This window comes from Pholis gunnellus (assembly GCF_910591455.1).
Source record: "Pholis gunnellus genome assembly, chromosome: 9".
Taxonomy (NCBI): domain Eukaryota; kingdom Metazoa; phylum Chordata; class Actinopteri; order Perciformes; family Pholidae; genus Pholis; species Pholis gunnellus.
The window spans coordinates 5,742,586-5,758,400 of NC_136535.1; the positions used below are offsets into that span (position 1 = coordinate 5,742,586).

The 15,815-nt window shown below is 40.7% G+C and overlaps 1 protein-coding gene across 2 annotated transcripts in view; it reads right to left on the reverse strand.

Moving 5' to 3' along the window:
• Window positions 1-8,150: 8,150 nt before the first annotated feature.
• Window positions 8,151-15,815, reverse strand: part of mark4b (MAP/microtubule affinity-regulating kinase 4b) — a 50,102-nt gene continuing 42,437 nt past the window's right edge. Inside the window, exons 16-17 of one of the 2 annotated variants that reach the window (XM_079166890.1) lie at window positions 13,830-13,874; window positions 8,151-11,663 (exon numbers count right to left, since the gene is read on the reverse strand). In XM_079166890.1, the coding sequence (XP_079023016.1) occupies window positions 11,330-11,663; window positions 13,830-13,874 (379 nt within the window). In that variant the 3' untranslated portion in view covers window positions 8,151-11,329. The remainder of the gene's footprint in view (window positions 11,664-13,829; window positions 13,875-15,815) is intronic. The other variant, XM_079166891.1, reaches the window with a different exon arrangement.

Consider the following 15,815-nt stretch of genomic DNA (forward strand, 5'->3'; position numbering starts at 1 on the left):
TCGGTTGCTTGCATGGAATGAGTTTGCCTTTCTGTCTCTCCAAAACTTCAGTGTTATGCTGAAAGTTCCCCTGATTTCGGATATAGTCTAATTGCAGTCGCCTTTCTTTTGAGTTCTTTGGAAAACTTAATGCTTTTGCAACATCAACCTTGTCATTGTGTTTACGTGTCAAGTGTCTTGACATTTTCTGAACTACATTACAACAATACAAGCAGTGATGTTTCTTGTTATATCTTCTTGTACCATCCTCCTTCTTCATAACTGAATCGACATAGACAGATGCCTCTTTTTCAAGGAAAATTGGAACACTCGCCTCCTTGTTAGTATATGTCTGTGCCATTTGATCTTCATCTGCATCAGCTCTACTATCAGTAAATATTTGGGTGGAGTCATGACTTGTTGTAAAACTTCTGGACTGTCTGAATGGAGATTGGCTCTGACTGGAAGACTCGACGCTGCTCTGACTGGAAGACTTGAAGCTGCTCTGACTGGAAGACTTGAAGCTGCTCTGATTAGACTTGAATCTCTTCTGACTAATTGATGCAATTTCCTTATTTTTTTCATTTCTCAGCGATAATTCCAAGCTGCAATCACTGTCTGTGCTTTCCTCCGTGGGCTTTGGAATATACTCCTCTTCACTATCTACACTGGAGTCATCTGATGAGAGACTCACTTGAATCTTTAGAAGAAGAAAAATCTAAATTAATAACTCAACCTCCAAATTATTGTGTTAAGATTAATACTGACTACACTCTTAACTGTCTACTGCATGTTGGGATGATGTTCCCTTCTATAGGGGGCAGTGATTCCAGAGTACTCAGTCCAAGTAAATTTACAAATATGAGAAATACTGTTAGGTTACGTTAGACTTTGGGACTAAATATATTCAAAACAATTTGAATGTGTCAAATTTAGAGTGAGGCAGAAAAGGGCATATTATTATTATTATTATTATTATAAGGATATTAATCTACTTAAATATTTTAAGGAAACAAAATTGAAAATAATAAAAATAATTACTACTTAAATCGGCTATCAAGAGCTACAGACATACATTGTTGATCATTTATATGCATGCCTGGTATTCTAGTTACTAAAAGTGGTATTGAGTTTGGTGGCGCTCCCTTTAAGTGATGACATGAAGTAAAAAGGAGACTTACAGGACGGGAACAGCTTCTCTTTGGTCTTTGTAAAGCGATTTCAGATTTAGAAGTGGATGGGCTCTCTGTACTGTCATCACTTGAATCATAGAGAGCATCAGAAAAATGTGCTCTAGCCATCTGCAAAAAGTTTTGCGGGAGTTATGTCAGGGTATCGTCATATTTTTGTTCACATTCTTTTAAAATCAAATATAAGTGGAAGGTAAAAGGAGGAAATGGCCTATAAACTAGCTATTGGTATTTAAGTGTCAGAGGCATACCAGAATGCTTTTTGTCCTCAGCTTTGGAACAACTTCATCATCTGATTGCCATGTGGGATGGTCTTTTACAGAATCCTCATTATCGGTATCGTCCACTATACTTTCATTTGAATCATGCAGAGCATCAGAAAGATGTGATACTCTATCCATCTGCAAGAATTGAGTTATGTAAAGGTATGGTTATCAATTTTTTATTTACATTAGATCACAGAGAAAGGATTTTTGGACAAATATAGCAACAACTTTTTAAATGGCATTCAAAGTATCTGAGGTTTTCGGTCATCCTTACCTTTCCAAAACCTTTATCACAATGTCGAGTTAGAGGATGGTCTTTGGAAGAATCCTCATCGGTCTCATCAGTGTCGGGATAATCCACTAGGGGAAACTCTCTGACAGTAAACACCTAAAAATAATAAAACATAATCGGTACTAATTAGGAGCACATAGTGATCATATATGTGGAGGTATTCATACATTACGAAAGTTGGTTAATGTAAAAAACGTTTTTGTGACAAGTGTCTGCATTACTCTAATAAGCTAAGTGCATAGCAAGTTACAAAAGTTAACTCATGTGAAGGCCATGACTGAAACATCACATTACTTAAAGCTAAGTGCAAGGCATGGTCTATTGTAGAAGTCTAACATGTCTCACAACAACATATTAGGGGCTGCACTGGTTCTCATTCAAGATATCCTTTTTTAAAGATACAACAGTTTACAAAGTGTCATTTACTAATCTTCCAAGAGATCCATCTTCTCTGGATGCGTCAATACTAAAAAGGTATAAGAAAGTTAGCTATTCAAATATGTACAACTTAAATATCAAAATTCATAAAGTCTACACATAAAGTCTTCATATTTTATTATATAATTCTACATCTTCACAGGTTTTTTATGAGAGCCATTTAAAATATATAGCATAATAACTAACTGTACAACATGTGATATAACCTGTTGAGAGAAAGTCCTGTTCCAGATAAAGCTATTTTAACTAAAAAAGTCAAGACTTATCAGTGAATGCTTAAGTTAGAAACCAAAATGGACTCATTGTCATTAACTGTTGCGATTTAGTTACGATTTACAAGTGTGACTAAAAGATTGTTCCTGCTTTCATTCATCCATCAACTATTCAAATCTTTGTTTCAGATCTTACGTAGAAATAGAACTTCTCTCTACAGAACAAATATGCTTACCACCAGTGACGTTTCTGCCATTCAAATTCAAACAGAAATGTACTCTGTGTCCCCGAGTAGTGTCTTGATCGGCATTCTTCCAATGATACGAGTTCCCCCCTGTACTCCAAGACAAAATCCCCTGCTTCGATCGGCTGGGTAGCAAACACTCCTCTTCCTATGAGGACATGTATAAATATACATTTAATTAGAAGAAACAGAGTCATCTTAACCTTTCACATACAGTATTGCACACAGCTTTTGAATTCAATGTAGTATTACCACAACAAAATGATATTATAGCTTACTGCCTTTAAAACCAACATAGGAGCTCCTATGTGTAAACACACAGTATAGCCAGGTATAGGCATGTCTACTTATGTATACCTGGCTGTATTGGATTTCACAAAACCAGCAGCTTCAAGGCTGTTTCTGTAGCCTCAATACGTTTATGTAAATGAATAGTACTGAGAAATGCAATTGTGTAAAATGCTGGCCCTTAAAGGACCTGAAGTCCCCATACCTTTGTTATGATCAATAAATCTTTCCATAAACCACGACTTGTCCCTCGAAGACAGAATGTGTGATTTTGCATCATCAGCAGGCCGTATCCTTTTCTTTCTTTTAAACATTATGGCTCTGTGAAAACATTTTTAAATCAATTTCACAGGTATCAAACATGAGAAAACAACCTCTTCAACAACGAATTAACCGATTCCAATGAGTTATTTTTATATTTAAGGATTTGTGATATACATGGAGTCGTCAATGGAACCATATCACAATACCATGTGCAAGTAATCCCCTTACTCTGAACCCTAGCTTTAAATCCTGTGGGGTGTAAGCCATGTTTTCCTATTTTTGGTAGAACCAAGCAAATGCAACACACCAAAGATATCTTTTTATATTTATATATATAGTTTTTTTTACCCCTACAACGCGATACCACTAAACGGTCCTACGAAGCCAGTAATCAACTCGGTAAATCAACCCAGGGTTTCTCAATCTGGTTATAGGGTTCACATAGATGGCCGGTGTTTGCAGCATCTGACCAATCACAAATATGCTGTCAGCAGGGCGGTGCATATTTCAAATAAAGAGAAAACTATAATATTAGACAAATATGGAGAAGCCAAAAAGTGAAAGTAATGTAGTTTAAAACTGACTAATGAAGGAAGCTTGTTGCTGGTAATAAATCCTGACTGTGTGAATGTGTTTAAATTAACAGATTTATAAAATCATTGCTTCATATAGTACACAAGGAAATTACATGTGTGTATTCCATTAATGTGCTGTAGATGTATTTTTATGGTGTGTATGAAACTATTTTTCTTTCATCTGCAACATATTCAGTGTGAAACATAATTCTAAGCAGTAAGACTCAAGAAGCTGACATGCACCAGTGAATATATGATTAAAATGTGATAAGAGAGTATAGAGTGATTCATTATCCATTTTCCCACACAGTCTGTTACAGCTGAAAGGATAAGACTACAATACTGCCAAACACCGGCCAATGCGTTGTAAATCACATCACGTGATGCAGCTCAGCCAATCAGATGCGAGTATTCTGACAAGTTTCCCGACTAGTGTGAGATGTACACACACCGTGACACACGGGGCCGGGACAGGAGTTTGGTGCAAGTATCTTACCACAGTATCCTACATCAGACCCACGGGAAGCTTGAAGTGAGCTCTGAGGCAGACTGGCACAAAGACTTCCTGCCGCCAGGTAGCACTGAAAACTGGCCGACCATCTTTACACTCTGCTGACGGCAGCCTGCGGCTTGCCCCACGTAGCGAAGTAAGCCACACAGTGACCTATCATTGGCAGGACTCAAGAGCGCGACTGAGTCTTCCCCCCAGTTCAAACACTCACCGTCAGCATTGGCTCCGAGAAGCCAGCTACTACCTGGAGGCAGTTCTGAAAATATGCTGCGGCCTACCTCAGAGCTGTCCAGCTGTCCTCTGTGGAGTTGTTTTTTTCCATACTATACAACATTTCTACAACTGTGTGATTATAAATACCGTGGCTCATTGGGTAGAGGGGGTCGTCCGGTAACCGCAAGGGCGGCGGTTTCATCCTTGGCTGCTACATGTCCTGTGCCGAAGTATACCTGAGCAAGACACTAAACCCAGCCCACTGCTCCCAATATGCTAGGGATTGGTTAAATGCAGAGCTTGAACTTCATATGTATATAATGACGACTATAATACATTTAATTTCATTATATTTTTTAAATAAAGATGTCTACATTTCCCTTTCTCTCCTGTAAGCTAACCTCTTTTTTATTCTACTAAGTTAATAATCAATGTGAACAATTTGATATTCAAGGAGGGATTTGGTAATCCTAAAATCAGTCTGGTGGCACCAAACATCCTGAGCCAAATAACAAAAAGTGGTAGCAGTCAAAGTCTATTCTGAATCCAAAGTTACAGGTCAGATATGCTACTGGTTTACACGACAGGAGTTTGGTGCAAGTATCTTACCACAGCATCCTACATCAGACCCACGGGAAGCTTGAAGTGAGCTCTGAGGCAGACTGGCACAAAGACTTCCTGCCGCCAGGTAGCACTGAAAACTGGCCGACCATCTTTACACTCTGCTGACGGCAGCCTGCGGCTTGCCCCACGCAGCGAAGTAAGCCACACAGTGACCTATCACTGGCAGGACTCAAGAGCGCGACTGAGTCTTCCCCCCAGTTCAAACACTCACCGTCAGCATTGGCTCCGAGAAGCCAGCTACTACCTGGGGGCAGTTCTGAAAATATGCTGCGGCCTACCTCAGAGCTATCCAGCTGTCCTCTGTGGAGTTGTTTTTTTTCCATACTATACAACATTTCTACAACTGTGTGATTATAAATACCGTGGCTCATTGGGTAGAGGGGGTCGTCCGGTAACCGCAAGGGCGGCGGTTTCATCCTTGGCTGCTACATGTCCTGTGCCGAAGTATACCTGAGCAAGACACTAAACCCAGCCCACTGCTCCCAATATGCTAGGGATTGGTTAAATGCAGACCTTGAATTTCATATGTATATAATGACGACTATAATACATTTAATTTCACTATATTTTTTAAATAAAGATGTCTACATTTCCCTTTCTCTCCTGTAAGCTAAGCTCTTTTTTATTCTACTAAGTTAATAATCAATGTGAACAATTTGATATTCAAGGAGGGATTTGGTAATCCTAAAATCAGTCTGGTGGCACCAAACATCCTGAGCCAAATAACAAAAAGTGGTAGCAGTCAAAGTCTATTCTGAATCCAAAGTTACAGGTCAGATATGCTACTGGTTTACACGACAGGAGTTTGGTGCAAGTATCTTACCACAGCATCCTACATCAGACCCACGGGAAGTTTGAAGTGAGCTCTGAGGCAGACTGGCGCAAAGACTTCCTGCCCCCAGGTAGCACTGAAAACTGGCCGACCATCTTTACACTCTGCTGACGGCAGCCTGCGGCTTGCCCCACGTAGCGAAGTAAGCCACACAGTGACCTATCATTGGCAGGACTCAAGAGCGCGACTGAGTCTTCCCCCCAGTTCAAACACTCACCGTCAGCATTGGCTCCGAGAAGCCAGCTACTACCTGGGGGCAGTTCTGAAAATATGCTGCGGCCTACCTCAGAGCTGTCCAGCTGTCCTCTGTGGAGTTGTTTTTTTTCCATACTATACAACATTTCTACAACTGCAGTTGGCAGAGCGCTACCGAGTCTTCCCCACAGTTCGAACGCTCACCGTCACCTTTGGTTCCGAGAAGCCATGGGCTACTAACCAGAATGTAGTTGTTAACATATACTGCAGGACACTCTCCAAACAGCTCAACACAGTGAGCATGAATCTGCTTACATGAAAGGGCAACACCCGACTGTAATAGGTTGAAAAGCCTCAGCCAACGAGCCGGATGATAGACCTTCACGTCAACAGGGAGCCCCCCAGGAAGTCTGACCACAGTCAAATAAAATAAAACTGTACTATAAATTATGAGCAGTTGTTTTCCCACGGCCTACCTCAGAGCCTCAGAGCCTCAGAGCTGTCCGGCTGTCCTCTGTAAAGTTTTGGAAGATACTGAGTTTAATTTGCATATTAACCTGGCTTCATACATAAGATGACACGTCAACATTCTAATTTATTCGAGTCAGAGAACAGTGCGTGTTCCATCCAGCATTCTATTCTATTCTCAAGGGCAGATAATGTCTTCTTTTATGAATTCACTATTTGCTAGTCCAGCGTTCACTATGTTTTCCATGGCACAGTTTTCACAAAACTCCACACATTATGACCCATTAGCAGTAATGAAATAACACTGTATATTACAAATAAAATGTGTCTATTGCTTTGCAGAGTCACAAGTCAGAACAAAAGTTTAAGCTGTTGCAAGTAACTCAACAAATTCTCCTTTTAACATTGTTAAGCTGTCTATGTTTGCAAATTCATATTCAAATGCTAATATATTGCATCCCGTGTACTTGATGGTAACTATAGCAACATCCAATCTCACCTGCTCCTGAGTTTGGGAATTAGTCAGTTGATGGATTTAAGACCTTAAAACTGTTTTGAACTGAAGTATTTGGTGGTTAATAGTTATTAAGACAAATAATAATAATAAGTCTTTCTATTACCCAATTTACATTTTACTACTATGACTTTTTTTGACATAATATAGGCCTACTATGACTTTATTCAATATGCTATACTGTGACTTATTTATTACTTTATTCGACATGCTAAAGCTAAACTATGACTTTTTTAGCTTGTGAAGTAATTCATATTTTGCTAGCTACAACGTTAGCGAGCAAGCAAGCTAAAGTTAGCCAGCTAGCTGCAATTTAGCTATGCTGCATGGATTTGGCAAAAACGTTTTGGACATACTTTATATGACTTTTTTCAATATACAATACTTAAACTTTTTAGACATACTGTAATATGACTTTTCTTTGACTTGGTCCATATTATTTTGCGACAAAGGATGCTCTGCTTAATATTTCAAATGTAAAAGGTATTGTGGACTCTCATCTTAGTATAAATATTCATTTTTAATTGAAAGCTTCCTAAAATTCCTCTTTTTGGGGTCCCAGTAAAGGAGGACGATGCTGTAGGATCTCTGAAGTACTTAAACTGCAGGCTTGCTATCTTAGTGAGTGTGCAGTATGAGAACAACGGAACTGTGACGACTTTGACTAAAAAAATGAATGCTCAAATACAACAAAAAGTATTTCTGTGTGATGGAAACCTATCAGCCCAAATATTCCCTTCACCACCAGCATTCATTAATAATATCAGAGTTGTCAGTGTTGTTTTTTTCCTGACTGCTGGTCTCAGGCCCGTCGCCCGGCACCTCTCCACCGTAACACCAGCACGCTCGCTGCTGAGGAACACTCCGGCTTCACTGTTCAGACAGGCTGGTAGGCTACGACACACACACACACACACACACACACACACACACACACACACACACACACACACACACACACACAAAAACTGTCTGGACACCACATTAAAGAAATAAAATCCATATCTGAGAAAACAAAATACACAAAATATGAAAGAGGTTGAAAGTCTTTATTTTTGTGTCACACATTATTTCCTAGGAGACATGCAGGATTGCAGGTCGATCATTTCCGTAATATCACCCCATAAGTTACGTTTTCTTGATAACAGTGACGGCTTCAAACACACTATACAACAGAACTGTAGCCTTAAAGCATGGCCCTAACTGTATCTACAGAACAGGTTCAGAAAGTGAGGCCCAGTTGTACACACACACAAAAGAATATGCAAAAATAGCCCTAAAAAAACAGCTTCACATTTTCAGACAGTGGTGGATACCTGCTGAGGCTGAAATCTCCCATTTATCAGATCAATTCCTGTAGACTTTACAGCTTGTAAAAGATCAACAACTGCTGTATCATGAAACTTTTCCTTTTATGTATCAGTGTTTAGTTAGATGCTGCAAGTACAAGTTGTAATTGTTTGACTTCGGTCGTAGTCGGTGTCAATATATGATCAATTGGGCACTCTGTGTGTATTTTTGTTGAATCTTGGTACCTTTGATCCGTAATGAGCAGCAAACTGTTTTTAATAAAAGAACATTTCTCAAAAGGTCATTCAATGTCTCATGTTAAACCGCTTTGAGTTGTACAGTGGCTTAATGAGGCAGGGGTCTGATTGGATAACAGTCGTACACCTCTTAAAGTAATACTGGAATCTGATTGGTCAACAGTCGAACACGTCTCAGCAGTGCTGCAGCCTGGTTGGTCGACTGAGGGAAATGTCTACAGTTTGAGTATCAAAAGTGTTGCTTGGGTTAAGAACTCAAAATAAATGTAATATTGGATGAAATAAAACTGTTAAATTGACTAAATGTTATTGAGACAAGTCGCCATTTACAATTTTTGTAGCCCCATTTTCCTTATAGTTACTACAAGAAACTTTTAACTGCTCGAGACTGTTTCATAACCAATACTGATGCTTCTATATGACCTACATAAGTAAACGAGACCATCGGTGAAGGCGGATATTCCTTGTAGTAACTTCAGTATAACTTTGGACACCCGAAGCCATCGTTTCACTGAAGGAAGTGAATGATGACAAGAGGTACACGTAAGTAAAGGACAGAAGGGCATTCAGAATGTCAAGTATGCACTTCAGTGGGCTTTAAATGTGTGAAACAGTTATTTTATAACAATTTACAAAAGAAAAATACAGATTAATTAAAAACTCTGCCAGTACAGTACAATGCATTTCCTGGCTAAAAAGTGAGGGAAAAAAGTGCTTAATGAATTTTAAGAACATATCAGCATTATAAAAAATAAAAAAATAAATCAAACAAGGCGCCCTATTGAGTCTATGTTTATTCAAGTCTAGATTCTTGGCTTTGTGGCTGTATTGCACTACATTTGAGGTGAAGCGATGGCGTTCTGACAGACTGAGATATTGTTAAGTGCTACCAGTAAAAGCCCCGTCTCCTCCATTTACTCTGAACCAGTATGAGCTACAGTAATCAAGTGTGTGGGGAAACATGTTGTTTGAAGAAGAGATCAAATTATAAACAAAGGTGATCTATTAAAATATACTCGTCCTGAACTGGGGTTCAAAGCTGTGGATGCTTATGCTTAGCTTCATGTTGGATCGGCTTTCTGAACTACGTCTGCAGACTCGCAGGAAAAGGAGCGAAGATTTTTATTTTCCTTTTTTTTGGTATCATATAGTGTTAAATTCAAATAAATGGGAATAGTCAAAAGAAAGTCATGCTGCTGTATTTGACCAATAACCAATACAACGGTTGGTTTGACGAGCTTTTACGAAGATTTTTAACAATTTGTGGCACAGATTTAATCTTATAAATTGTCTGAGCATCTGATTTGTGCTTCACTTTGCCATAGGTAAAACTTGTAGTTTTGTTAAATGTTAAACTGATTATATTTAATTGAAATATTAGTTAAAACAACTCTTATTGGTCTCAGAATAAGGAATTCTGATTGGCTGACAAAGCCTGCTTTTTTTAAAATCATCTAAATAGACTAAACCTGCTGATTGGAAAATAATGTAAGGGGGCGCTTTTTTTTTTCCTGCGTACATCCACCTTCAGATCAGAAAATCCAGCTGAGGCATGCTATTGCGTTATAAAAACACAAAGCACGGTTCCTGTTGAGGATCCAGTTTTTTCGTAGAAATAAATCCTACTTTGCACTTTAAACCAACAAAATGTTGCGTAATTAAAGAAAATTTAGATAACTTTTGCTTGTTAATAAAAAGGTAGCATGGTACAAATATTGGGGCGAAGTAGAGTATATGTATAGCATAAGCTCAAATGATCAGGTTATCAAGTACAACATATCAGCTGGGTCCGGCATTATTAGGCAGCTTTGCTCCTCCGTAAGCTGCTCACCTGCCAGCTGTCAATACACAGCAGAGAATTCAGTATGGACAGCAGGCAGAGAGGAAACCTTTTACCAGAAATGGTACAAACATCAAATACCCAGCTGAACAGTAAAAGGGCGAATATCGATGGATGGGCAGAAAGGCCGCGATGCTTCATTCAGTCTGTCACAAGTCTCTGCATTTCTGCATGTCTCCCTCTAGAGGCCGGAGGTCAGACTGCAACCTCACTTCTGAACTATGTGACGTCTGTGTCAGAGGATGACGACAGATGTCATTCTCTGACCCATTTTTAAAAGCATTAAAGAGAGAAAATAAACTCCATAAACAAACAAAAAAATTTAAACATTTCTTTAAATAGCAGCTCTTTAAAAAGGAATGACGACAACAAATATGATACAATAGGAATAACAATGTCAACAACAACAGCAAATTATCGATCTCCATCATTCTCAGCAACACCATCCTTATCATCAAACATGAAGTCATGAAAAAAATGAAAATAAAACAACCTGACTCCATGGGCTCACATAATATGGAGGTGGTGGTGCGTTTCAAGCAGGGGTCGTAGGTCACTGACAGCTCCAAGGTCAAGGGTCATCATCAAGTCTGCCGACTGCGGTCCATCCGTGTCTGTGCGTCCGCTTTCTCTGGCTGTGATTGGTGGCATCAGAAGAAGAGGGTCTTTGGCGGAGGCGAGGCATCGCTAGCCGCATCGGAATGAGGTGGAGCCCAGGGAGGAAGAGGAGTGGGAGGAGTCAGTGGTGTCTTCCTCATTGTTCCTCCTCCTCCTCCTCCCTACTCATTCATCATCCTGTCCTGTGGGTTATCAATCCGCCCCACCTCCTGTTTCCCTCAGAGCTCGAGCTCCTTGGACACTTTGGTGGCGATGTCTCTAAAGGCCAACGGCGCCCCCCACAGGCGCTTGAACCTCACACCGCTGCTCTGGCCCAGCCCGCTGGGCAGCTGGCAGACCTCGGCCTCGAAGGCCACGCGGGCGCCGGCCGCTCCGTGGGTGCAGGACAGGAGGAACGGCCCGGCCAGGTGGACCTGGCAGCCGCAGCCCTGCGCCGCCTCACGCAGCGCTAGCACCACCTCGGCCGGGTCGCGGGGGCTCCGCACCCTCACATCCCAGCCGCATCGGGGGGTCCGGGGCTCGGCCGCTTTCTGATGCCCAGATAGATGGCGACTGGAAAGGGGACGAAGAGTAGGGGCGATGCGAATAGAGGATGGTAGAAGGAAATGTAGGAAGATTAGAGTCAAAAATGGCAGGAAAAGAGATGTTTACAGCAGGAGGGTTGGAGGAGTTAAAGAGGTTTGGACAGCAGAAATAAAGGAGGAGGAGGAGGAGAGGTGTGATATGAATGAGGGAGCATGGATTTAAGGATAAATGGGAGTGAATACACAGGGTTTTGAGATGAAATGAATGCGTGATGGAAGTGTAGGCAAGTGGAAGTATGTTTGTATGAATGTGAATGCATGAGTGGTTGGGGAATGGGGGAGGAAAAGTAAAAAAATCAATATCATACATTATTGGATTGTTACATCTCTATATAGCAATCTGGGTAACTGTGATTGGTAAATGTGTATTTTATAGTCTCGTCTCTTTTTCATATTATACAATGAATGTACAACACCAAAGGGATATGCAAATCAAACCCACCTCAAGTTAATTGCTCTCGTGAGGCACTGCTTATACATTTATTTTGTTCTTTAATGAGAGTTAATAATAAAATGTATATAATTAATAACATACTACACAGATACATTCTTTAAATCACACTTAACACCAACTAACACACAACATCCCGGGATGGTAAAGAGTTTCAGGGACTGAGCTGTTGATAGACACAATGACAGTTATTATAATTTATTTTTCTTTAATCATCTACCACAAGGAGCACCACAGTCTGCTAGCTAGTGTTAGCTAGTGTTAGCTAGTGTTAGCTAGTGTTAGCCTGGTGCCGCTGCTTTACCTGCTGTTCCTAACCTGAGACTGAGCTGAAGCAGCTGAGAGGAAGTGCACAAGACAGATAACTGACAGGAAGTCAAAATGATGCATTTTTCATGGCTATTAATTAATCCCTGAGAGGCAACTGAGAAAAAAAAGATTCAGGTGATCTGTTTGTGACTTAAGGTTTTTCATCTGTGAAACAAGTGGAAAAGTTTTGGCAGGATCACTATGTTTGTTTTTGTAATACTTATTTTGGCCTCAAGAGACTGAAGTGCACCACTACTACGTTTCTGTTGTTGGTTGAAGTTTCTTTTACACAGATAAAAAAGGAACCTTTCTTCACCTATTCTCCAGTCGGAAACACAGCAGAGAAAACTATTTAGATCAAACTTACAAAATGGATCATAAAGTGTTTTTCCTCCGTACAGGTTGAACATTCATAATCCGTTTCTTTATTCTTTCATTAAAGCTTACAAATCTACATTTGACTGTAGTTTCTTGTTTCCTCTCCACATCAAAGAGAAACATTTAACTAAAAAAAAAAAATCATCACAACAGAAATGTAGTATAATTGAGGATCTGTGCTGGAAGCCATGGTGGATCACATGGAAACATGTGACTCCATGTAGACTTCTAATGTTTAAAAGATGATCAGAAGAAAACGTCAGTTACACCTAAGAATGAACACAGCGGAAAACAACGGTTCTGTGTACACAACAAATCCTTGGAAATGCATTTTAGATTAAAGGAAAACTATTTAAGCGCTACAATTGAATTACTTTCACTCTAGCAGTCATGCAGAAAGTTAAAGGGATAGTTCAACATTTTGGGAAATATGCTTTACATATTTATTAGTTTTCTTGCTGATAGACAACACCTGTATGTACAGTAAGTATGTAGCTAGTTAGCTTAGCATAAAGACTGAAAACAGGAAAACGGCTTGCCTGGCTCTGTATTGGGGAAACAAAATCCACCTACCAGCACATATAAAGCTCATTAATCAACACTTTAGGGCGTCTTTGTGTAACAATTTCAATTTGCTGTTTTATGGGGTTTATGTGCCAATAGATAATCCAACACCTAACCCCCGAAAATTAGACAATTGCTGTTTTTACACTCATGTTTTGGTACGGATTAAGATACATCATCTCTTTCTTTATTAAAAGACAGCAAATAAGCACTTTTCAAAATGTTTAACTATTCTTTTAACAACAACACTAACATTAGCTCACACAATATCTTCTCTCTCTATATCTTGAAGAGTAAACTAAAAGGACACTTGTAATTGGTGGATAAAGTATGGAAAGCAGGCTGCTTGTTATGCTGACACAGGAAATGTAAGATTGCTCCGCTGTTGCACTTTGGTCGTCAGTGTTGGAAAAAATGTAAACGTGAGCTCACCTTGTGACCGGAGATCTGCTGATTCTCTCAGGTTCGTCTGTGACCCTCAAGAGGAAGACAAACGCATACGTTAGGAATCAATAGGCCAACTGGCCCTCCCCCCCACACACACACTTCCTGTTTAAGTGTTACAAATTGCTGCATAGCCATGTCAGTCAATCCACAACAACCACAACACACAAGCACAACAACTTGTTTGTTTCAAGTCACAAATGGATCTTCACCAACCTACACTCACCACACTGGACACATTGGATGAGTGTGCAACAACAACAACAACAACAACAACAACAACAACATGTCAAAGCCACCGACAAAACAAATGAGAGGGATCAACAAATGTAGAGGGAGTGGATCCAGAGCGGAGAACCAGGTCTTAATTAATAGACACAAAACACGGTGTGTGCTGCAGTGGCTGCCAGACTCACACGAATACAAATGTAACGCTTATGAGAGAACAAATGAGTGTGTCAAAAGAGAAAGAAAAATCATTTAGTCTGCGATTGATTTTAACGGTTACGGCTACCACGTGGACGTGTGAATGATCTTAAAAGATGTGGTTTTAAAGAGACAGTTCACACCAAAATTAAAACATAGTTTTAACAAACTCAACAGAAATGTCTCTTTCCAGAAATCCTGATCAGGTTACTCAAGATCATCCACGGACCTTGTTGTGAGCAGTTCCACGAGGGAACTAGTTTCTTTCTGCCGAACTACACCCGCCAACCGTGTCACCGCGCAGAAGGAGCTGAGCGACAGGAAGTACGACGGCTGCTGTAAGGTGCTTTAGATCAAAGTATCTTCAGGACGTCTCCACCCAACAGGCTGCCAGGTGCTATTGAGTTTAAAGCAGCTTACTGCACTTCCCCTCCATGGCCACCGGGGGCTACTGTTGCTATTTGTTCTTTGCGTCAACTCTGGGTTTTAGTCCTGGCAACCTGATCGCCATTCCAGGAACTGGGGAGGCCTGGTGGAGCCGGCAGCGATATTTCATTGATAGATTTACAGAGAAGTGAAACCTACTCTAAGGTCACCCTGGCGCTGACCGACGAGCTGTGGCTTTAGATCTAAACACATGTTTAGAAGTTTAAAATCCCTGCTAATCCACACAGCTAATCACTCGGATACTCCTCAGCATTTATGAATGATTCTATTGAAATAATTATCCAGCAGATAGCTGGAGGGTAATTCCTGTTGGGTTAACATGCTGAATTTGTCCCAATACATGCCTGTACTCTACAGTAACGATGGACATGTTTAGTGATCTGAAGAACTGGACGCGTCCCATCTAGATTAAATCACCTTGCCTCTCTCGACTGGGTAAAGAAAGTGAGCGAGTAACGCCTAGCTCCTCCCCCCGCAGACTGTTGCCAAGGTGACCCTGAGCAAGACAAGTGGCATCACATCCTTGTGGAAGAATAACAGTGGGAACGATCTAATTGTTTTGTAAGTGAAGAGTACGGAGTGGCAGACTGGACGGACTCTTGTGCATCGAGGAAGCGCCTATCTGGGTATGAACTGTACAGCATGAGGCTGACAGCTGTGGGGGGGGGGGGGGGGAAGAGAGAGCGAGAGCGAGAGAGAGAGAATAAGGAGTAGAAAGTGACAGAGCGGGAGAAGCTCGCGGCAGTGTGACAGGACAATCTGCTTTGTATCTTGAGGGAGAGCTATGCAAGATCCGTTTAAGAGAGGGATAAATCCTGGTTACGCAACTAATCCTGATTTAAAACGGCAGTGACGTCGGGGTCAGTCAGTCGGGATGACTGGTGCAGGCCTCTGACGGGCGTTGTGCTCCTGCAGAGGGCTCGGACGCACGCCTCGTGCTCGTAATGTCACGGGTTCAAAGCTACAATGGCCCCCGATTACATTCTTTTTACCCGCTGCACCGTTTTACCCACACAGGACTCTTTGCTACTAAAGATGGAACATTTTGAGGACAGGTCATTAAAATGGAATTGTGCGATTCAACAAGACTTTTCTCCGTTT